This window comes from Mustelus asterias, unplaced genomic scaffold (genome assembly GCF_964213995.1).
Source record: "Mustelus asterias unplaced genomic scaffold, sMusAst1.hap1.1 HAP1_SCAFFOLD_107, whole genome shotgun sequence".
In the NCBI taxonomy this organism is placed as follows: Eukaryota; Metazoa; Chordata; class Chondrichthyes; order Carcharhiniformes; family Triakidae; genus Mustelus; species Mustelus asterias.
Window position 1 is genome coordinate 304856 of NW_027590151.1, and position 23871 is coordinate 328726.

General features: G+C 46.7%; 3 protein-coding genes across 6 annotated transcripts in view; 1 reads left to right on the forward strand and 2 right to left on the reverse strand.

Moving 5' to 3' along the window:
- LOC144484439 (uncharacterized) overlaps positions 1 to 22523 on the forward strand; it is a 48527-nt gene extending 26004 nt beyond the window's left edge. Inside the window, 1 exon segment of the mRNA XM_078202971.1 lies at positions 21485 to 22523. Coding sequence (XP_078059097.1) covers positions 21485 to 22495 — 1011 coding nt within the window. The 3' untranslated portion in view covers positions 22496 to 22523.
- Positions 1422 to 8100, reverse strand: LOC144484456 (uncharacterized). 2 transcript variants are annotated; one of them, XM_078202991.1, is made up of 2 exons: positions 7984 to 8100; positions 1422 to 5653 (listed from the first exon to the last, which is right to left on the reverse strand). In XM_078202991.1, the coding sequence occupies exon 2, from the start codon at positions 5298 to 5300 to the stop codon at positions 4455 to 4457; it is 846 nt and encodes a 281-aa protein (XP_078059117.1). In that variant the 5' UTR covers positions 5301 to 5653; positions 7984 to 8100; the 3' UTR covers positions 1422 to 4454. The 2 variants fall into 2 exon arrangements, with proteins under 2 accessions (XP_078059117.1, XP_078059116.1); XM_078202990.1 differs by having other exon boundaries at positions 7810 to 8100.
- Positions 9439 to 17094, reverse strand: LOC144484450 (uncharacterized). 3 transcript variants are annotated; one of them, XM_078202981.1, is made up of 2 exons: positions 17029 to 17094; positions 9439 to 12307 (listed from the first exon to the last, which is right to left on the reverse strand). In XM_078202981.1, the coding sequence occupies exon 2, from the start codon at positions 12122 to 12124 to the stop codon at positions 10919 to 10921; it is 1206 nt and encodes a 401-aa protein (XP_078059107.1). In that variant the 5' UTR covers positions 12125 to 12307; positions 17029 to 17094; the 3' UTR covers positions 9439 to 10918. The 3 variants fall into 3 exon arrangements, with proteins under 3 accessions (XP_078059107.1, XP_078059105.1, XP_078059106.1); XM_078202979.1 differs by having other exon boundaries at positions 16930 to 17094; XM_078202980.1 differs by having other exon boundaries at positions 9445 to 13360; positions 16930 to 17094.
- Positions 22524 to 23871: the final 1348 nt, after the last annotated feature.

Genomic DNA, 23871 nt, shown 5'->3' on the forward strand with positions numbered 1-23871 from the left:
GATGAGAAATACTCATTCAGGATCTCACCCATCTCTTGTTTTATGTGGATGTTTGTAAATGTGTTTTATCATTGTTTTGGGCTACATTTGTTAAGGTTTAGCTTTCTGGGGTTTAACCTTACCGTGAGTCTTTAATTAAAGGCATTCCTGGAAGTTTAAAAACAGAACCACAAGAACGCTTAAGGAATTTATTTTGGTTATTGTTGCTGTAAAGCACATGCTAAGATTCTCTGCTTGTGTATGGATGACATTTGTGTGTTGAATGCTTCAAGCTTTGAGGTTTTGTGTCTGTGATTTAAATCAAATGCACTTTAAAATGGAAGTGTCATTAATAAAGCTTTTTTTTCAAAAGTTATGAACCTGGACCCATATTTACTGGCCAGGGATATGTTTCCAGGACATTTTACTAAACATGTGGGAATGTTAATCCGGATAAATTCACACATGTGAGAATGAGAGTTTTAACTTGTAATAGTTATTTAAAATTTGGGACATGTGAAATGATTCTGACCAATCCTGTGTTGGATTGATCTTGGGTTAAACCTCCTGTTAGGTCCAAAGATTTAATCCTGATGCAATTAACACAATGAAAAGGAAATTGGATACTGAAGGAAAGAGTTTAAAAGGAGAGATTATAAATAGAAATGATTCCCAGACCGTGTGGTTGTTCGATTAAAACAAAGGAAGGGCACTGATATCCATTTGAGAACTTTTAATCCACGCTTTTCAAACTAAGAAAGCCCAGGGATGGTAGATAAGGGGGTCTGGAAAACATCATGATGGGGGCACTGATCTGTTCATGAGATCATCGCAAAGCCCCATGATGCCCAGATACTAATTGATTGGACCTGTATATAATGTATGTAATCTATCACCATTCTGATTGGATTGTGTCCAGGTGGGATGGGCTGAGTAACTGTATAAGAATTGATGATTTTCCTTGTGGGGTGGAGTTGTACATGATCAGCCCCTGGCTTCTCCCCGCTGTAAGAGCTTTAACAACACCAGGTTAAAGTCCAACAGGTTTATTTGGTCGCAAATGCCATTAGCTTTCAGAGCGCTGCTCCTTCGTCAGATGGAGTGGAAATCTGCTCTCAAACAGGGCACAGAGACACAAAATCAAGTTACAGAATACTGATTAGAATGCGAATCTCTACAGCCAACCAGGTCTTAAAGATACAGACAATGTGAGTTGGACGGAGTATTAAGCACAGGTTAAAGAGATGTGTATTGTCTCCAGACAGGCATACTTCTCCCCACTGGCATAACTCAATAAACTGTTTGTCAATTGAATCAGGCTTGAGTGTTGAATGATTCTTCTGAGTTCATTCCCAAAACACACTGGGTACATTACCGTTGGAGACCAGGTATTGCCAAAACCTTCAGACAATACAAAGACTCATGAAAGCCAGTATCCCAGTTTAAAGACTTATCTTTTATTTGACCAACGATTGAAGGGAGAAATTATTGGACAGTGTTAATCCTGCTCTGGAAGAGAAGCATCCTGATCTAATAACTCTGACAGACAATCATTAGGATGGATCAATAATACATTCTTCATATCAATTCTCCTGCCTTTCATCAGGTGTAAACCAATCATTTTCAATACAAATCAATCATTAATTACACGTCATATACTTTAACCAATTGCATTTTACCCTCTGACATAATGGGATTTCATTGGTCCGTAGAATCCGGACACTTCCTCCCCCTATTGCTGACTCTGCTTCCCCTTGTTGCTGAGCAACCCCAGAAGCTTAGCTCCAAAGGTCAAAGTTAATGTTCCCATCGGCTCTTATTCCATCACTGGCCAAACCAGACAAATGCACGTTCTCACGTCTGAGAAGACACTGTCTTGTCTGGCCAGTGTGAATCAATCATATTCATGAAGCTGCCTTTAGAAACTTTATTAGAAACTTCCTGAATAAAGGTTGGCGCATTCTGTGACTGCATTGTTCCAAAGAATGTAGCCTGTCTGTCAGTGTTCTGTACCATCATGCCTTGCAGCAGCCTGCCTTTGGCTAAAGTTTACAATTGCTTTTAAAAATACAGCTAACATACATTTTAAAATCAGAAAATTCATGTTTAAATCAGAATTACTTGTTTAAATCTCTTACTGTGTTCACATGTCTGTAGACTGTTCCCTTGTTAGCTTCTCAGTCTGATTTAGTCATTTAACTCAATGCTGGTAGTTCTGTTAGTGTCTGAGATGCCTCATGGTTTAACATTTCTCCAAACTATTAGGAATTTTCTCCAACAGCTTGCCATTGCGGAGCTCGGAGTACAGCACTTGTTTCAGGAGTCTTGTGTGGGGCTTGTGTACAATGTGGCCCGCCCATCGCAGCTGGTCAAGTGTGACCAGTGCCTCGATACTGGGGATATTGGCCTGGGAGAGGACACTCACGGTGGTAAGCCTATCCTGCCAGTGGATTTGCAGGATTTTGTGGAGGCAACGTTGGTGACATCTCTCCAGGGATTTGAGGTGTGTGCTGTGCATTGTCCATGTTTCTGATGGATACAGGAGGGCAGGGACCATGGCTGCTCTGTAGACCATGAGCTTGGTGCTGGATTTGAGGTCTCGGGCTTTGAACTCTGTTCCTCAGGCGTCCGAAGCCTGCACTGGCCCATTGGAGTCGATGCTGGATTTCATCGTCGATGTCTGCCCGTGCCGACAGGGGGCTCGCGAGGTGTGGGGAATGATCCACGTTATCCAGGGGCACTGTGGATCTTGATGGGTCGGGGAGGGGGAGCAGGAGTGGGCTGGGAAAGAACCTTTGTTTCCCAGATGTTTAGTCTGAGGCCCATTCTCTCATATGTCTCAGTGAATATGTTGACGAGTTTAAGCTTTTTGATTAATGTCACAAGTGGGCTTACATTCACACTGCAATGAAGTTACTGTAAAAATGCCCTTGATCAACCTCTGAGTGTGCGCACAGACTCACTCAGGTCGTGAACGAAGATCAGTCCATCGTTCAAACCAGCCTCCCATCCATTGACACTGTCGACACTTCCCACTGCTTCGGAGCCAGCATAATTAAGGACCCCACACACCCCGGACATTCTCTCTTCCGCTTTCTTCTATCGGGGAAAAAGAAACAAAAGTCTGAGGACACGAACCAACCGAGTCAAGAACAGCTTCTTCCCTGCTGCCATCAAACTTTTGAATGGACCTACCTCGCATTAAGTTGATGTTTCTCTGCACCCCAGCTATGACTGTAACATTCTGCACTCTCTCATTTCCTTCCTTATGTACTTTATGGTTTTTCTGTATCGCGTGCAAGAAATAATCCTCTTCACTGTGTACTAATACGTGTCAATAATAAATCAAATCAAATAGGCATTTTCTTCATTCATTTATGGGACATTTATTGCCATCCGAGTTGCCCTTGTAGGGCATTCGAGAGACAACCACATTGCTGTGGCTCTGGAGTCACATGTAGGCCAGGCCAGGTAAGGGCAGCAGATTTCCTTCCCTAAAGGGCACTGGTGAACCAGATGGGTTTTTCCGACAATCGACAATGGTTTCATGATAATCAGTAGGTTCTTAACTTTTTAAAAAATTGAATTCAAATTCCACCATCTGCTGTGGCGGGATTCGAACCCAGACCCCCAGAACATTCGCTGAATTTCTGGATTAATAGTCTAGCAATAATACCCACTGGGCCATCACCTCCCCTCCACCCCCCTTAGAGTCTGCGTACTGCAGCCCGATGACTGAGGCTGGGCTGGTTCTTGGTTCTGGCCTGGAGGGGTCGGAGATTGAAAGTTTCCCACTGGTCCAGTCAGTTAGCTCGACTGCAGTGGGAAGCTTCATGGTGCTGGGGTGGAGAGTTGCTGCGGGGAAGGTGGGGATGAATGTTGGTGCGATGACGCAGCCCTGCTTGACCCCAGTTTGTACTCATTCTGATCGCCTCACCATAGGAAGGATGTGATTGCACTGGAGGGGGTGCAGAGGAGGTTCACCAGGATGTTGCCTGGGATGGAGCAGCTGAGCTATAAGGAGAGACAACCACATTGTCAACCACATTGTTCTAAGAGAGACTCGATAGGCTTGGATTGTCTTCTTTCGAGCAGAGAAGGCTGAGGGGGGACATGATTGAGGTGTATAAGATTGTGAGGGGTATGGACAGGGTGGATAGGAAGCAGCTGTTCCCCTTAGTTGAAGGGTCCATAACGAGGGGGCATCATTTTAAGGTGAGGGACAGGAGGTTTTGGGGGATTTGAAGAAAAATGTTTTCACCCAGAGGGTGGTGGGAGTCTGGAATTTACTGTCTGGGAGGGGAGTGGAGGCAGGAAACCTCACAACCTTTAAAAAGCGCACGGATGAGCACTTGAATGTTTTGACAGTTCAAACACCATCAGCCAAGTGCTGGAAAATGGATGAGTGTAAATTTAGTATAGTTTTGTCAGTGCAGACTCGATGGGCTGAAAGGCCTCTTCTGTACTGTATGACTCTATGACTTGTGAACTCGCTGGTGTGTCTGCAGTCGGGATGACTGAGTGAATCCCTTCCCACACACGGTGCAGGGGAATGGCCTCTCCCCAGTGTGAACTCGCTGGTGTTTCTGCAGTCGGGATGACTGAGTGAATCCCTTCCCACACACGGTGCAGGGGAATGGCCTCTCCCCAGTGTGAACTCGCTGGTGTGTCCGCAGGGCAGATGATGATCTGAATCTCTTTGTGCAGTGAGAGCAGCTGAAAGGTCTCTCCTCAGTGTGAATTCGCTGGTGGGACATCATTAGCTGAGAGCTTTTGAAATCCCTCCCACAGTCAGAGCATTTAAAGGGTCTCTCTTGGGTGTGAGTGACATTGTGCCTCAACAAGTAGGGCAACTGACTGAATCCTTTCCCACACACAGAGCATGTGAACGGCCTCTCCCCAGTGTGAACTAACTGGTGTCTCCGCAGGCCTGATGCCACACTGAATCCTTTCCCACACACAGAGCAAGTGAACGGCCTCTCCCCAGTGTGAACTCGCTGATGGCTCTGCAAATCAATTAACTGAGTGAATCCCTTCCCACACACAGAGCAGATGAAAGGTCTCTCCCCAGTGTGAAATTGATGGTGTCTCTGCAGACTGGATAACCGAGTGAATCCTTTCCCACACTCAGAGCAAGTAAATGGCCTCTCCCCAGTGTGAACTCGCTGGTGTCTCTGTAAATCAATTATCTGAGTGTATCCCTTCCCACACACAGAGCAGGTGAACGGTCTCTCCCCAGTGTGACTGCGTCGATGAATTTCCAGCTGAGATGGAAAACTGAATCCTTTCCCACATTCCCCACATTTCCACAGTTTCTCCATGGTGCGGGTGTCCTTGTGACTCTCCAGGTTAAACAATCAGTTAAATCTCACACAGAACACGGGTACAGTCTCTCCCCGCTGTGAATGCTGCGATGTATTTTCAGGCTGTGTAACTGGTTAAAGCTCTTTCCACACTCAGTGCACTGGAACACTCTCACTCGGGTGTGTGCCTTGGTGCTTTTCCAGTCACACTGAAATTTAAAATCTCCTGAAGCAGACAGAACAGAGAAACATTTCCATTCTGGATTCAAAGGTCGATAATATTCAGATCCCGACGAATTGAGGACTCTGTCAGATATTGATGTGACGTTTGGTTTGAGATTTCTGTCTGTAAATCCTCACCTTCTAATATCCTGTAAAAGGAATTTACAAAAGTCATCAATGTCAGTACAAGATAGAAATTCAGAACAGACAGTTCAAGTTTCTATGGAACATTCTTTCCTCTCTCATTCCCCAAAAGGTGTAAATCTCCATCCCACACACTCTCTCTCCATTCTCACTCTGCTGTGTCTAATATTCACCCTCCCAATTCTCCTGAAGGTGCTGATTGAGGCTGATTGACAGATCCATGCTCACTGCTTCCTGTCCTGGACACAGGGAGCTGAAAATCTCCATGCAGACTGCCAGACAGATATCTATAATACTGGATAAAAGTGTAATATACAGGACATTATTTGCAGAGTGATAGAGCAGGGATTTGAGGAAGATTTATACTTGGGTAGGGAGAGCACATGATCTGGAACTCGCTACCTATGAGGATGGTGGAACAGAAGATGAATGGGAAAAACATCCCATGATATAGTGGGATCTGGAAAGCAGAATTTATTTCCCTTTCCAAAAGAGAAAATGCTGGAAAATCTCAGCCGGTCTGGCAGCATCTGTGAGGAGAGAAAAGAGCTGACGTTGAGGCCAGATGACCCTTTGTCAAAGCTCTTTCCCTTTCTTTCCTTCTCTGCCACCGCTCTGCCTCATCAATAAGACATTGGGACTCAGAGGGTTGATGCAGTTTGATGGACAAGTTGTCTCCATTCTGAACACTGGGGAACAAGCTCCTCCCAGTCAATGACAATATTACCCCCGAAAACGATGCCGGCTGCGCATGCGCCTTGTTGCATATATGCCCTCTTTTTAGGTCAAACCAAACCAAGTAAACAAACTCAGATTAAATCAGGACAAAGTAAAAGGGGCAGCTCCCCAAAAAGGAGGGGGAACAGCCCGAACAGAAATCAAAGTACAAAGGAAACTTAAAAACATCAAATTAAAATGTGATTATTGGGGTCAATAATGCACCCCAACCCCTGCGGTGCCCAGCGGGCGCGGAAAGCGTCAACCTCGCCCGTGGACACCGCATGCTCCCTCTCCAGGGACACCTGGCCGCGAACGTAGCCGCGGTAGAGGGGAAGACAGTCAGGATGGACGGCCCCCTCGATCGCCCGCAGCCTGGACCGGTAAATGGCGCGTTTCGCCAGGCCCAGGAGCAGGTTCACGAGGAGGTCGCCATCCCGACCCTCCCCTCTCCGCACCGGGTGTCCGTAGATCAGGAGCGTGGGACTGAAGTGCAGACAAAACATCAACAAAAGGTTCTTCAGGAAAACATAAAGGGAGTGCAGCCTAAGACACACAACAAAGACATGGTCCACGGACTCCACAAGGCCGCAGAAAGGGCAGTCTTCGGAGCCCGTGAACCAGTGAACCCTACGGTTGTGCGGAACTGCTGCATGCATCACCCTCCACCCCAGGTCCCCGACGTAATTGGGGGAGATCCCTCCGTAGAGGGACCTCCAGCGGGGACCTCCGCCGCCCGGCGGCAACAAGGCCCGCCAAGGTGTATCCGGGCGACAGGCGAGGAGGCAGTAGTGGAGGATGTGCAGCAGCAGCCCGCACAGGAAACGCCTCCGCGCGGTAGAAAAAGGCACGGAGGGCATTTCCGCGAGGCGGCTCAGGCTGTGGGGCACCTCACCCAGGGGAGGGGGCTGAGGCTTTGGGCCAATGTGGAATTCCGCCCGAACAGGGGAACGCTCGGGCGGGATCCCACCGCACGCCTGCGCCGTCTCAAGTTTGCGTGCAGTTTCGGGGCCGAGCACGACCGTCCTAAGGTCTAGGATGGCTTTGGCCGCGCGCCAGACGGACGTCCCCGCGCGCTCAGCCAGCACGTGGGGACTCATCCAGCCCGCTCCTCCGCCATCGAGCACGTCCCCGATTCTGGTCACCCCGGCGTCCACAGCCCTCCTCTCCGCCAGCCACCTGAAGTCATACGGCTGGAGGAGCGGATTCCTGACGGGGGAGAGCTGCGTCGCGAGGCGACCTTGTTCCAGACAGTGAGGAGGTCCTGGTAAAAGACGGGCAACTCCTGCAGGGTGGTCGGAAGGAGAATGTGCAAACTCCACACAGACAGTGACCCGAGCCGGGAATCGAACCCGGGACCCTGGAGCTGTGAAGCAGCAGTGCTAACCACTGTGCTACCGTGCCGCCCCAATATGCCCTGTTTGTGAACAGAACTCCCACTCACCTGATGAAGGGGCAGCGCTCCGAAAGCCCGTGGCTTCTGCGACCAAATAAACCTGTTGGACTTTAAACTGGTGTTGTGAACGCGGCCCGAACATGAGGAGCTGCGGTACCGCTCGGTACAAACTGGGGCCGTGAAGCTCTTTACCGAGGTTCACGGCTTACACAACCTGCTTACGCAGCGTTTCCGTCCACCCGCGAGATCCGTCGCCCCCTCCGTACCGTCAGTCACCTCTGACCTATCTCCGAGCCGAAAAAACAGCCCGTCTCCGTCGCCATTATCCACACTGCGCATGCTCCAGTCAGAACGGGCCACGCCCCTCATTCACTGTGATTGGTTGGAGGACCAGCCTCTCCGCTCGGACCTCCAACCGCGCCCCTTCTCTTCCCATTGGTCCGCGCTGCCGTCAATCAGCCGGGCATTGTGACGGTGACTTGCTGTTTGTCCAATAATCACAGTGACAGAGTCTCAGTGTAACAATGACACACACAGGCTCCAATACAATCAGAATGGGGATGGAGCACAGAGACAACACAGCAAAGCACTGACTTACTCTGAGTGTAACAATGACACACACAGGCTCCAATACAATCAGAGTGGGGATGGAGCACAGAGACAACACAGCAAAGCACTGACTTCAAAACAGAAAATGCTGCAAAACCTCAGCAGGTCTGACAGCAACTGTGGAGAGAGATTCCAGCCAACGTTTCGAGTCTGGATGACCCTTCGTCATGGATTGCCTTGATTTACTTTAGATTACTTACTCTGAGTGTAACAAACACAGTGTTTATTCCAATAATAAGTCAGGCTGCAGTGTGTTAGTGAACACAGTATTGGATCCAATGTAATGATAGTACAGAGGGTATAGAATCCCTACAGTGCAGAAGGAGGTCATTGAGCCTATACCAACAATGATCCCACCCCCAGCCCTATCCCCGTAACCCATGTAGTTATCCTGCTTATCCCCGACACTAAGGGCCAATTTAGCATGGCCAATCAATTTAATCTGCACATTTTTGGAGTGTGGGAGGAAACAAGAGCACCCGGAGGAAACCCACGCATACACAGGGAGAATGTGCAGACTCCACACAGTCAGCTGAGGCATGAATTGAACCCGGGTTCCTGGCGCTGTGAGGCAGCAATGCTAACCACTGTGCTGCCAGGCTGCCTGTGTTTTAAGAAATCTCATTAAAATCTGGAACTCGGATGGGGATATGGGTTGGTGTTTGGTGGGAATCAGATTTACAGAATTGGTTCCTGTCATAGCAACAATCCAATTGCTATATGTTGGTAAGACTGAGAGAAGTATTTAAAGTGGAGACCATAGGTGTGTTCAAGGATAATGATGGAATTTATGAACTTATGAACTGAGAAAATATTGAGAGCAAAGAAATCAATCTAAAAAATTGTAGTCACTTCACGTTGTTCCAGAAGTGGCGTCTGGTTGTGGAGATGTCAGGTTTTACACAGCACATGGTCATTCTGAATGGAGAATCTCTGAGTTGTACAATTCACATCATTTCAGGGGCCAGATTGTCTGCTCAGAAAGAGGAACGTTTCTGTGACACCAATGAAAAGCAACACACTCACTCACAGACACCCTCACACACAGAGTCTCACACCCTGCAAATTATCTCCTGTCACTTTATTGTTTTTAGTCTTTTTGAAATAAATCCTGAATGAACTATAAAATCATTCAGAAGTACTTGTTGAGATTCCCCTGAAAGACATCTATACTGTTCATTTCACTCCCTGTAGTTGTGATTTCCATATTCTCGCCACTCTTTGTAGAGAAATTTATCCTGGATTTCCTATTGGATTTCTTAGTGACTGTTTTATATTGATTGTCTCCAGTTTCTCAGTAACTTCATTGCAGTGTTAATCTAAGCCTACTTGTGACTAATAAATAAAAACTTTACTTTTTGCTCTTCCCCACAAGAGGAAACACTATTTCTGTATCTAAACCTTTTATAATTTTGAAGACCTCTGCTCAGGTTACCCCTCAGCCTTCATTTCTCAAGAAAGAAGAACTAGCCTGTCAATCCTTTCCTGATAAAAAAAACACACACGTTTTGAAAATCATTTATGCGATGTGGGCATTGCTGGCTTGGCCAGTATTTATGGCTAATCCCTGATTGCCCTTGAGAAGGTGGTGGTGAGCTGCCTTCTACATTAAAATCTCATCATTAAAATCTTCTCTGCACCCTTTCCAGTGCCTGGATATTTTTTTAATAATACGGTGACCAGAATGATATGCAGTAGTCAGTAAGATTCTTGATCAGAGAGTCACAGATTTTCCTAAAGTGGTTTGAGCTTATCCATGGTTTTAAATTAGATTCTTAGGAAGCAACAATTTAAAAATGATGCGTAATAAACAGGGGGAAAAAAACAAGACCCATGGCAGGTGAGTAACCGAGGCCCCAGCACTGATCCTGCGTTACCCAAATAGGCACTGCCTGCCAGTTGGAAAAAGATCCGTTTAATCCTACTCTTTGTTTCCTGTCTGCCAATCAGTTTTCTACCCATCTCAGTACAACAGCCCCAATCCCATGTGCTTTACTTTTTGTGAAGAAGTTGCCAAGTTGACGGACGAGGGGAATCGGGTTCACGTTATCTATCTCAGGGCATAATCATCAACAACTTGTATTTACACAGAGTGTTGTGGGGCTGGAGGAGGTTACTGAGATACTGAGGAACTTTTTAAAGTTCATTTTTACGGAATGTAGGCGTCACTGGCTGGGCCAGCATTTCTTTCCCATCCCTAACTGCCCTCCATTTCAGAGGGCATTTGAGAGTCAACCACATTGCTGGTCTGGAGTCACATGTAGGCCTGACCAAGTAAGGACGGCAGGTTTCCTTTTCTAAAGGGCGTTACTGAATCAAATGGGTTTTTACGACAATTGATTAAAGGTTGAGGATTGTCATTAGACTTTTAACTGAAGATTTTAATTGAATACAACTTTCACCATCGACTGTGGTGGGATTCGAACCTGGGTCCCCAGAGCCTTACCCTGAGTCCAGTGATAATTCCACTGTGCCACTGCCTACCCTATTCATCCAATTGTTATTGTTTATCTCAGGGCGCAGAAACAACAGAATCCAACTTTGCCGGTCACACATGAAGTCGTCTATGTTTCAGCAGGCTGTAATACTGATTAAACCCCTTCCCACACATGGAGCAGTTGAAAGGTTTTGCCCCAGTGTGAACTCGCTGGTGTCTCTGCAGGCGGGATGGATCAGTGAATCCCTTCCCACACAGGGAGCAGGTGAACGGTTCTGTCGCAGTGTGAGCTCGCTGGTGTTTCAGCATATAGGATGAATCAGTGAATGCCTTCCCACACACAGAGCAGGTGAACGGCTTCTCCCCGGTGTGAATGCGTTGGTGTCTCAGCAGGCCAGATGACTGAGCGAATCCCTTTCCACACACAGAGCACAGGAACGGCCTCTCCCCAGTGTGAATGCGATTGTGTTTCAGCAGATCATCACTTCTTTTAAAGGTCTTATTGCATTCTGAGCATTGAAAAGGTCTCTTGTCAGAGTGAATGTGTTGGTGTTGATTGCAGTAGGAAAACTGAGCAAATCTTTTGCCGCAAATGGAGCAGGAGAACGGCTTCTCCCCTGTGTGAATGCGGCGGTGTCTCCGGAGGCTGGATGACTCCGTGAAAGCCTTCCCACACACGGAGCAGATGAATGCCTTCTCCCCGGTGTGAATAGGCCGGTGACTCAGCAGATGCTGCAAACAAGTAAATGTTTTCCCACACACAGGGCAAACGTATGGCCTCTCCCCAGTGTGAGTGCCCTGGTGTCTCAGCAGACTAATCCTTCTTTTGAAGGTCTTCTCACATTTAAAGCATTTAAAATGTCTCTTCTGAAAATGAATCTGTTGGTGAACAGTGTAGTGGGAGGACTGAGTGAATCTCTTCCCACACTGGGAGCAGCTGAATGGCCTGTCCTTGGTGTGAACTTGTTGGTGCTCAGTGAGATGCACTGAGTCGCTGAACGACTCTCCACAGTGAGAGCAGCTGAACGGTCTCTCGTGTGTGTGAAGGAGCTGGTGCTCTGCAAGGCGGGAGGACTGGCTGAACCTCTTCCCGCAGTGGGAGCAGCTGAACGGTCTCTCGTCAGTGTGAAGGAGCTGGTGTTGGGCCTGTTCCTCAGAGGTTTCAATGCTTTGCCCAGAGTCAGAGCTTTGAAGAGGCTTCTGAATAATGTGATCGAGTTGGTGAGCCAGCAGGTTGGACGAACACATGAATTTCTTCCCACACACGGAGCAGGTGAATGAACTCTCACTGTTGCGAGCTCGCTGTCGTGTCAGCATGTTTTCCAGCTGTATCAATCCCTCCCCACAGGAGGAGCAAGGAAACAGATTCTCACCAGTTTCCAACTGAGATGGTCAATTAAATCCCTTCAGATGTACAAACCTTCAAATCCCAATGAATTGATTGACTCTGTCTGACGTGAGATTTGATTGGCCAGACTGCAAATCCTCCTCTTCTATTTCCTGCAAAATAAGTTTACAAAGAATTACGTCGCTGGCACGGTGGCACAGTGGTTAGTACTCCTGCCTCACAGCGCCAGGGACCTGGGTTCGATTCCGGCCTTGGTTACCTGTCTGTGTGGAGTTTACACAGTAAGGAGTCTAACAACAGTCCAACAGGTTTATTTGGTAGCAAAAGCCACTAGCTTTCGGAGCGCTGCTGTGTGGAGTTTGCACATTCTCTACTTGTCTGCGTGGGTTTCCTCCGGGTGCTCCAGTTTTCTCCCACAGTCCAAAGATATTCAGGTTAGGTGGATTTCATGCTAAATTATCCATTTTTCCCCCAGCATGTGTAGGTTAGGGAGATTAGTGGGGTAAATAAGTTGGGTTATGTTGTTGGGGCCTTGGTGGGATGCTCTGTCAGAGAGTTGACTTGATGGGCCAAATAGCCTCCTTCCGAGCTGTGGAATTCTATGAATATATCTATCCTGGACTGACAGTGGTGACTTTTGTGAACTCCCTTTACAGGATATTGGAAAGGAGGATTTACAGCAAGAAAACACAAACCAAACATCACGTTGAGATCTGACAGTCACTCGGATCATTAGGAGCTGATTGTTATTATCTTTGAACAGGGAAGGAGAATTGTTTGTTCTGTCTGTGACAATACACAAACAGGCCATTCGGTTTATCGAGTCTGTACTGGAGTTTATACTCCACATGAGTCTCCTCTCATTCTGATCACCACATCTCAGCTTTTCAGTTGATTTTTCCAATCCCTTTTCTCTCATAAGCTCATATATTTTCCTTTTGAAAGCATCTAAAGTATTTGTGTCAACCACTTCCAGTCGCAGTGAGTTCCATATTCTAACAACTGTCTGAAGAAAGAAACATCTCCTATTTTCCTGTTTGATTTATTTGTTGTCTGTTCATGGTTCCCAGTAATGGAAAAACCAACAAGTGGAAACATTCCATTCACATCTCCCTACTTGTCCCATTCAGAAAGCCCGTATCAGAAGAGACAAGATTTTCTCTTGGTTTGAGCTTGTTGTGTGTAAATCCTCCCTTTCTAACCGCCTGTAACAAAAAATATCCAAAATCCATCACGATAGAAAATCCAGGTACAAGTAATTCAGAAAGCTATTGTTTGTTATGAGGGGAATGGAGTAAAAGCAAGGAAGTTATGTTTCAGTTGCACACGGTGAGTCTGTATCTGGAGCAATGTCTACATTTCGATTTCCTTATTTTAGGAAAAATATAAATGCATTAGAAGTTCATAGAAGGTTTAGTCGACGAACACCTGGAATAGGTGGATAGTCTGATGAGGAGCAGTGAGACAGTCTCTGCTCGAGTTTAAAAGAGTAAGAGGCAACTTAATTTAAACCTTTCAGATCCTGAAAGGTCTTGGATGTGGAGAGGAGTCATAGAGGTTTATAGCATGGAAACAGGCCCTTCAGCCCAACTTGTCCATGCTGCCCCTTTTTTTAACCCCGAAACTAGTCCCAATTGCCCGCATTTGGCCCATATCCCTCTGTACCCATCGTACCCATGTAACTGTCTAAATGCTTTTCAAAAGACAAAATTGTACCCGCCTCTACTACTACCTCTGGCAGTTTGCTCAAGACACTCTCCACCCTCTGTATGAAAATATTGCCCCTCTGGACCCTTTGTATCTCTCCCTTCTTACCTGAAATCTATGCCCTCTAGTTTTAGACTCCCCTACCTTTGCAAAAAGATATTGACTGTCTAGCTGATCTATGGCCCTCATTATTTTATAGACCGCTATAAGATCACCCCTATGCCTCCTGCGCTCCAGAAAAAAAATTCCCAGTCTATCCAGTCTCTCCTTATAACCATCAAATCCCAGTAGCATCCTCGTAAATCTTTTCTGCACTCTTTCTCGTTTAATAACAACCTTTCTATAATAGGGTGACCAGAACTGCACACAGTATTCCAAGTGTGGCCTTACCAATGTCTTGTACAACTTCAACAAGACGTCCCAACTCCTGTATTTAATGTTCTGACCAATGAAACCAAGCATGCCGAATGCCTTCTTCACCACTCTACCTATGAACCTGTACCCCTAGATCTCTTTGTTCTGTAACTCTCCCCAATGCCCTACCATTAACTGAGTAAGTCCTGTCCTGGTTCAATCTACCAAAATGCATCACCTCGCATTTATCAAAATTAAACTCCATCTGCCATTCACCAGCCCACTGGCCCAATTGATCAAGATCCCGATGCAATCCGAGGTAACCTTCTTCACTGTCCACTATGCCACCAATCCTGGTGTCATCTGCAAACTTACGAACCATACTGCAAACTTACTAACCATGCCTACTAAATTCTCATCCACATCATGAATATAAATGACAAATAACTGTGGACCCAACACCGATCCCTGAGGCACACGGCTGGTCACAGGCCTCCAGTTTGAAAAACAACCATCTACAACCACCCTCTGTCTTCTGTCATCAAGCCAGTTTTGTACCTATTTGGCTACCTCACCCTGGATCCCGAGAGATTTAACCTTATGCAACAACTTACCATTTGATACCTTGTCAAAGGCCTTGCTAAAGTCCATGTAAAGAACATCAACTGCACTGCCCTCATCTAACTTCTTGGTTACCCATTCAAAAAACTCAATCAAATTTGTGAGACATGATTTTCCACTCCAAAGCCATGCTGACTGTTTCTAATCAGTCCTTGCTTCTCTGCATGCCTGTAGATCCTGTCTCTCAAAATACCTTCCAACAACTTGTTGGAAGTGTTGTTTACTCTTATGGGAGAATCTCGGGGTCACTGTTTAAACAAGTGTTGCGCATAGAGACAGAGATTAGATATTTTTCACACAGTGGGTCGTGAATCTTTGGATCTCCATTCCTCAAAAGTAGATATATATCTCTTGGGGCAAAAGGGATATTATGGGGGGATGGGTGGGACAAGGGTATTGAATTTGAGGATCAGCCATGACCATAATGAATGGCAGGGAACGTTCAAAGGGCTGAATGGTCTATTTCCGCTTCTATTTTCTATGCATGTTTCTATGTAAACATGAGGAGCTTGGGGCTGAAGTGTAACCAAAAGGCCATACGACATAGGAGCAGAATTAGGCGACTCGGCCCATCGAGGCTGCTTCACCATTCAGTCATGGGCTGATATTTTTCTCATCCCCATTCTCCTACCTTTTCACCATAACCCCTGATCCACTTATTAATCAAGAACCTATCTATCTCTGTCTTAAAGACACTCAATGACCTGGCCTCCACAGCCTTCTGTGGCAAAGAGTTCCACAGATTCACCACTCTCTGGTGGGCCAGTGGGCTGACGAATGGCAGATGGAATTTAATTTCGACAAATGCGAAGTGATGCATTTTGGTAGATTGAACCAGGACAGGACTTACTCAGTTAATGGTAGGGCATTGGGGAGAGTTACAGAACGAAGAGATCTAGGGGTACATGTTCATAGCTCCTTGAAAGTGGAGTCACAGGTGGACAGAGTGGTGAAGAAGGCATTCGGCATGCTTGGTTTCATCGGTCAGAACATTGAATACAGGAGTTGGAATGTCTTGTTGAAGTTGTACAAGACATTGGTAAGGCCACACTTGGAATACTGTGTGCAATTCTGGTCACCCTATTATAGAAAGGATATTATTAAACTAGAAAGAGTGCAGAAAAGATTTAGTAGGATGCTACCGGGACTTGATGGATTGAGTATAAGGAGAGGCTGAATGGACTGGAACTTTTTTCTCTGGAGCGTAGGAGGCTGAGGGGTGATCTTATAGAAGTCTATAAAATAATGAGGGGCATAGACAAGGTAGATAGTCAATATCTTTTCCCAAAGGTAGGGGAGTCTAAAACTAGAGGGCATAGGTTTAAGGTGAGAGGGGAGAGATACAAAAGTGTCCAGAGGGGCAATTTGTTCACACAGAGGGTGGTGAGTGTCTGGAACAAGCTGTGGGTACAATTGTATCTTTTAAAAAGCATTTAGATAGTTACATGGGTGCGATGGGAATAGAGGGATGTGGGCCAAATGCAGGCAATTGGGATTAGCTTCAGGGGTTTTAAAAAAAAAGGGCAGCATGGACAAGTTGGGCCGAAGGGCCTGTTTCCATGCTGTAAACCTCGATGACTCTGGCTGAAGAAATTCTTCCTCATCTCTGTTTGAAAGGAACATCCCTTTAGTCTGAGGTTGTGCCCTCTGGTTCTAGTTTTATCGACTCGTGGAAACATCCTCTCCACGTCCACTCTGTCCAGGCCTCGCCGTACCCTGTAAGTTTCAATAAATTCCTCCTCAACCTTCTAGACTCCAACAAGTACAAAAGCCGTGTAACCGCTTCAGGTAAGTATTCCGGGATGCAACCTCTCATACTGAATATGTACATGACCCATTAACTTCTCTTGGCTGCAAACGTGAGGTGCAGCCTGGGAGTGGGTGAAGCTGTTTGAAAATCTGATGCTCAAATTTAGTCATGTTTCCGAGCACGAGGACCCGGTGGGAGCAGAAACACAAAGACCCGCCCCCTCACGGTTGCGTCACCAAGACACCAGCGCATGCGCTCTGCTCCCTGCTCAATCAAGATGGCGGCTGTTAACCTGAGCATCGTCTCGGGAAAAAGACCCGAAACTGCAAACACGGGACTTACGGGCTCATATTCGATGTTTGAGGCCTTTAACAGGTATTTAAAAACTGTCTACGTCCATCCGCCGGTTCGATTGCTCCCTCTATGTTTCTGCATCCTTACCGGCTGCTGACGAGACAGAGGAACTTCTCTCCAGTTGCTGTCACCCACACTGCGCGTGCTGCAGACGCCTTTGCTTACTGCGCATGCGCACCTCTCCCATGCGTGGAACAGGGAACTCTTCCGATTGGTCCGGAGCTGCGCATGTTTCAGGTCCCGCCCCTCATTCACTCCGATTGGTTGGAGGACCAGCCGCTCCCGCTCGGTCCTCCAGTCCCGCCCCCTCTTCCTATTGGCCCGGAACTGCCGTCAATCAGTCCCCTGGGCATTGTGATGTGGAGCACGCGCAGTGTCATTGCTGGCCTTGGCGCTTGTTTGTCCCGGAGAAGCGGAGTCAGCGTTAGGCGGTGGCTGGGAGGATTTGGAAACACTTTGTGGATCCGCAAACCCTTCAGAATCATTGTCAGCTCCCTGGTTTGCAGCTGCGGGGCTTCTCCCTCCCTCCCTCTCGGGAACAGGCCCAGGTTAACGGCCCCATCCTGGCTCAGCCACTGGAGAATGGTTCACATGATGTGGAGATGCCGGCGTTGGACTGGGGTAAACACAGTAAGAAGTTTAACAACACCAGGTTAAAGTCCAACAGGTTTATTTGGTAGCAAAAGCCACACAAGCTTTCGAGGCTCTGAGCCCCTTCTTCAGGTGAGTGGGAATTCTGTTCACAAACAGAACTTATAAGACACAGACTCAATTTACATGAATAATGGTTGGAATGCGAATACTTACAACTAATCCAGTCTTTAAGAAACAAAACAATGGGAGTGGAGAGAGCATCAAGACAGGCTAAAAAGATGTGTATTGTCTCCAGACAAGACAGCCAGTGAAACTCTGCAGGTCCACGCAACTGTGGGAGTTACAAATAGTGTGACATAAATTCTGATTCTAGGATCGCATGATAAAGAAAAACCCTGCCACAGCAACCTCTGCAAGACGTGCCGGATCATCGACACAGATGCCATCATCTCACGTGAGAACACCATCCACCAGGTACACGGTACATACTCTTGCAACTCGGCCAACGTTGTCTACCTGATACGCTGCAAGAAAGGATGTCCCGAGGCATGGTACATTGGGGAAACTATGCAGACGCTGCGACAACGGATGAATGAACACCGCTCGACAATCACCAGGCAAGACTGTTCTCTTCCTGTTGGGGAGCACTTCAGCGGTCACGGGCATTCGGCCTCTGATATTCGGGTAAGCGTTCTCCAAGGCGGCCTTCGTGACACACGACAGCGCAGAGTCGCGGAGCAGAAACTGATAGCCAGGTTCCGCACACACAAGGACGGCCTCAACCGGGATATTGGGTTTATGTCACACTATTTCACATAAATATTTCTGCTTTTTTCCTCCTGAGTCTTTATCATGCGATCCTAGAATCAGAATTTATGTCACACTATTTGTAACTCCCACAGTTGCGTGGACCTGCAGAGTTTCACTGGCTGTCTTGTCTGGAGACAATACACATCTTTTTAGCCTGTCTTGATGCTCTCTCCACTCCCATTGTTTTGTTTCTTAAAGACTGGATTAGTTGTAAGTATTCGCATTCCAACCATTATTCATGTAAATTGAGTCTGTGTCTTATAAGTTCTGTTTGTGAACAGAATTCCCACTCACCTGAAGAAGGGGCTCAGAGCCTCGAAAGCTTGAATGGTTCACATCAGAGGATGGGGGAGGGGGACAATAAATAAGAGGTTACACTTTGGCCTCAAATCAATGAGGACTCTGATCTCTGGGAAGGAAGGAAACCCTGGGAGATGGGCGGGGAGGATTCACAAACACCCGCTGGAGGCCCCAACATCCCCAATAAGACCCATTGGTTTTATTGTCAGTCTGCAGAAAGCAGCTGGAGAACTGAATCCACAGGAAGAGTTTTAACAACACCAGGTTAAAGTCCAACAGGTTTATTTGGCAGCAAATGCCATTAGCTTTCGGAGCACTGCTCCTTTGTCCGATTGAGTGGATATCTGCTCTCAAACAGGGCATACAGAGACAGAAAATCAAGTTACAGAATACTGATTAGAATGCAAATCTTTACAGCTAATCAGGTCTTAAAGATACAGACAGTGTGAGTGGAGGGATTAGGCACAGGTTAATGAAATGAGTATTGTCTCCAGACAGGACAGCCAGTGAGATTCTGCAAGTCCAGGAGGCAAGCTGTGGGGGTTACCGATAGTGATCTGGATGAGGGTATAGTTGGGTGGATTAGCAAATTTGCTGATGACACCAAAGTCGGTGGTGTGGTAGACAGTGAGGAAGGGTGTCGTAGTTTGCAGGAAGACTTAGACAGGTTGCAAAGTTGGGCCGAGAGGTGGCGGATGGAGTTTAATGCGGAGAAGTGTGAGGTAATTCACTTTGGTAGGAATAACAGATGTGTTGAGTATAGGGCTAACGGGAGGACTTTGAATAGTGTGGAGGAGCAGAGGGATCTAGGTGTATGTGTGCATAGATCCCTGAAAGTTGGGAATCAAGTAGATAAGGTTGTTAAGAAGGCATATGGTGTCTTGGCGTTTATTGGTAGGGGGATTGAATTTAGGAGTCGTAGCGTTATGTTGCAACTGTACACAACTCTGGTGCGGCCGCACTTGGAGTACTGTGTGCAGTTCTGGTCCCCACATTACAGGAAGGATGTGGAGGCTTTGGAGAGGGTGCAGAGGAGGTTTACCAGGATGTTGCCTGGTATGGAGGGGAGATCCTATGAGGAGAGGCTGAGGGATTTGGGATTGTTTTCGCTGGAAAGGCGGCGGCTAAGAGGGGATCTTATTGAAACATATAAGATGATTAGAGGTTTAGATAGGGTGGATAGTGATAGCCTTTTTCCTCTGATGGAGAAATCCAGCACGAGGGGGCATGGCTTTAAATTGAGGGGGGGTAGTTATAGAACCGATGTCAGGGGTAGGTTCTTTACCCAGAGGGTGGTGAGGGATTGGAATGCCCTGCCAGCATCAGTAGTAAATGCGCCTAGTTTGGGGGCGTTTAAGAGATCCGTAGATAGGTTCATGGACGAAAAGAAATTGGTTTAGGTTGGAGGGTCACAGTTTTTTTTTTTTAACTGGTCGGTGCAACATCGTGGGCCGAAGGGCCTGTTCTGCGCTGTAATGTTCTATGTTCTATGTTCTAGTGTGACATGAACCCAAGATCCCGGTTTAGGCCGCCCTCATGTGTGCGGAACTTGGCTCTCAGTTCTGCTCAGCGACTCTGCGCTGTCGTGTGTCGTGAAGGCCGCCTTGGAGAATGCTTACCCGAAGATCAGAGGCTGAATGCCCATGACCGCTGAAGTGCTCCCCAACAGGAAGTGAACGGTCTTGCCTGGTGATTGTCGAGCGGTGTTCATTCAGCCGTTGTCGTAGCGTCTGCATGGTTTTCCCAATGTACCATGCCTCGGGGCATCCTTTCCTGCAGCGTATCAGGTAGACAATGTTGGCCGAGTTGCAAGAGTAGGTACCGTGTATCAGGTAGATGGTGTTCTCACGTGAGACGATGACATCCGTGTCGATGATCCGGCACGTCTTGCAGAGGTTGCTGTGGCAGGGTTGTGTGGTGTCGTGGTCACTGTTCTCCTGAAGGCTGGTTAGTTTGCTGCGGACAATGGTCTGTTTGAGGTTGTGCGGTTGTTTGAAGGCAAGAAGTGGGGGTGTGGGGATGGTCTTGACGAGATGTTCGTCTTCATCAATGACATGTCATTGATCAGAACTGAATCCAGACAGAGGAGAGGGAGGGAGGGAGAAAACTGGGAATGGAGGAAAAGAATGTTGGAGATGATGAGATGGGTTTGGATTTCAGCCCAGGGAGGAGGGAGAGGGTGTGGAACGGGGATTTACAGGTTTGGGGGAACAAGCGGAAAAAATGTTCCAGAGAAACTAGAATTGTCTGTTCAGAATTTCTATCCTGGACTGACAGTAGTTTTGTTATCTTCTTTTGCAGGATATTTGAAGGGAAACTCAAATCAAATTTCATACGAATATTTTACAATCATTCGATTTATCAGCACCTAAACTCAATTAGCCTTTGAATGTGGAAGGAAAAATGTTTGTTCTGCCTGTGGGAAAATATTTCAAACATCAGTGTGACTGGAGAAGCATCGAGACACATGCACACACTGGAGTGAGACTGTTCCAGTGAACTGACTGTGGAAAGAGCTTTACCCAGTTACGCAGCCTGAAAAACATCACACCATTCACTGTCGGGTGAAACCGTACACGTGTTCTGTGTGGACAAGGATTTAACAGATCATCCAACCTGGAGCGACACAAAGACACCAGCACCATGGAGAAACTGTGGAAAAGTTTGTAAAACCCCATCTCAGCTGGAAATTCATCGACGCTGTCACACTGGGGAGAGACCATTCATCTGCTGTATGTGTGGTAAAGGATTCGCTCAGTCATTTAGCCTGGTGTCACACCAGCGAGTTCACACTGAGGACAGACCTTTTAAATGCTCTGACTGTGGGAACAGTTTTAAGAGTTCTGAGGGTTTAATTCACCATCAACGGGTTCACACTGGCGAGAGACCATTCAATTGCTCTCAATGTGGGAAGAACTTCAGGCAAGTATCTCACCTCACTGAACACCTACGTGTTCACACTGGGGAGAAACCCTTCACCTGCTCCATGTGTGGGAAGGGATTCACTTGTGCTTCCCACCTCACTGAACACAAGCGTGTTCACACTGGGGAGAGACCATTCAGCTGCTCTCAGTGTGGGAAACATTTCAGGCAGTATTCCACCCTCACTGAACACAAGCGTGTTCACACTGGGGAGAGACCGTTTGTTTGCTCCTTTTGTGGGAAAGGATTTGTTAAATCATCCCATCTTCTTCGACACCAGCGCATCCACACTGGAGAGAGACCATTCACCTGCGCTGAGTGTGGGAAGAGATTCACTACAACATCTCACCTCAGTGAACACCAGAGTCTTCACACTGGGGAGAAACCTTTCACCTGCTCCCTATGTGGCAAGGGATTCACATGTTTATCCTACCTCAGAAGACACAAAATTGTTCACTCCGATGAGAGACCCTGTAAATGTTCTGACTGTGGGAAGAGGTTTAAAAGCAGAAATGAACTGATGAAACACCAGCCTCTTCACACAGGGGAGAGGCCGTTTGCTTGCTCTGTGTGTGGGAAGGGATTCACTCAGTCATCACAGCTCAGCAACCATCAGCTTGTTCATACTGATAAGAGACTGTTTCAATGCTCTGACTGTGGAAAGAGCTTTAAAAGTGCAGGGAATCTGCAGAGACACCAAACCACCCACACTGAGAGAGGCTGTTCAGCTGCTCTTCATCTGGGAACTGATTCACTACTTCATCCCAAATCACTGAACACCTGCGGGTTCACACTGGTGGGAGGCCATTCATCTGATTTGAGTGTGGGAAGGGATTCACTGTCATCCAGCCTGCTAAAACACCAGTGCACTCCCACTGAGGGAGCATGTTCACCTGCTCCGTGTGAGACAAGGGATTCAATCAGTTAAGCAGCTTTATTTCACATCAACTTGTTCAGACTGAAAAATAAATGGTTTTGATGTTCTGATTGTGACGAGATTTAAAAGATCTGCTGCAACACAAGCACAACACTGAGCAGAGGCTGTTTACCTGCTCCATGTGTGGGAAGGGATTCACTCAGTCATTGTATCTCAGTAAACATCAACTTGTTCACATTGAGAAGAGACTGTTTAAATGCTTGGACTGTGAGAAGAGGTTTAAAAGCTCCCTACCTAACAGCACCGTGTACCTGCACCACAGGGATTGCAGTGATTGAAGAAGGCAGCTCACCACCACCTTCACAAGAGTAATGAGGAAGGGCAATAAATGCTGGCCTGAGCATTTGAAAAATGGATAGAAGTCATCGGTGATTTTTCACTCAGTTATTAAGAAGCAACGGTTTAGATATGATACATAAAAGACATACAACCTGTAATAGGTAAGATCCCGGATGAAGGAAATACTGATCTCCGCTGATCGCTGAAGGTGATATTCTCCTCGGAATGGGATGTGGACAGAGATGCCCACATCCTGTAAATTAATATGAAAAAAGTAATCTGCTGAGACACCAACCCACAGATACTGGAGAGGCCTTTCACCTGCAGTGTGAGAGAGAAGCAATTTATTCTCATTCACCCTGCAGACACACCAGGGAGATAACAAGTGATTCCAGGGGTTGGATTCTGCTTTAATCACATCCAGAACTCAACTGTGTTCATTCTGATATTTGGAGTTTTTTTTTCAGTTGACGTTAATAATCCCTGGAACTGGGCTGGAGTTTAATAACCTGTATATAATTAAATCAGCTTTGTGACAAGCTCAGTGTTGGAGTCCTTGATTTCACTGAGAGGAGACTGATTGATGTCCTGTTACTGACTGTTCCATTGTTGGGTCTTTTCCCCTTTTTTAATGGAAGATTTATATTTATAATAGCGCCTTTCACAACTTCAGGATGTCCCAAAGTGCTTTACAGCCAATGAAGTTCGTTGAAGTGTAATCAATGCCTTAGTGTAGGAAATGCAGTCCCCAAATTGTGCACAGCAAGATCCCACACACAAATGTGATTGTGAGCAGAGAATCTGTTCAGTGATGATTGTTGAGGGATAAATATTAAGCAATAAACTTCTCTGCTCTTTGGAATAACATCCTGGGAAGTTTTACACCCAACTAAGAGGGCAGATGGGGCCATGGTTGAAGGTCTCATCTGGAAGATGGGACCTGTGACAGTGCAGTGCTCCCTCAGAACTGCATCAGAATATCAGCCTGGATTTGATGCTGATGTTTCTGGATGTGGATTTGAACCCTCAACCTCCTGACTCACTGAGCCACAACTAACTCATCATTACTCTAGATTATTTCAGTTACT

What these genes read in the sequence shown, in the direction of transcription:
- LOC144484450 (XM_078202981.1), bottom strand. Translation starts at nt 12,124, where the DNA reads ATGCTGACACGACAGCGAGCTCGCAACAGTGAGAGTTCATTCACCTGC.
- LOC144484456 (XM_078202991.1), bottom strand. Translation starts at nt 5,300, where the DNA reads ATGGAGAAACTGTGGAAATGTGGGGAATGTGGGAAAGGATTCAGTTTT.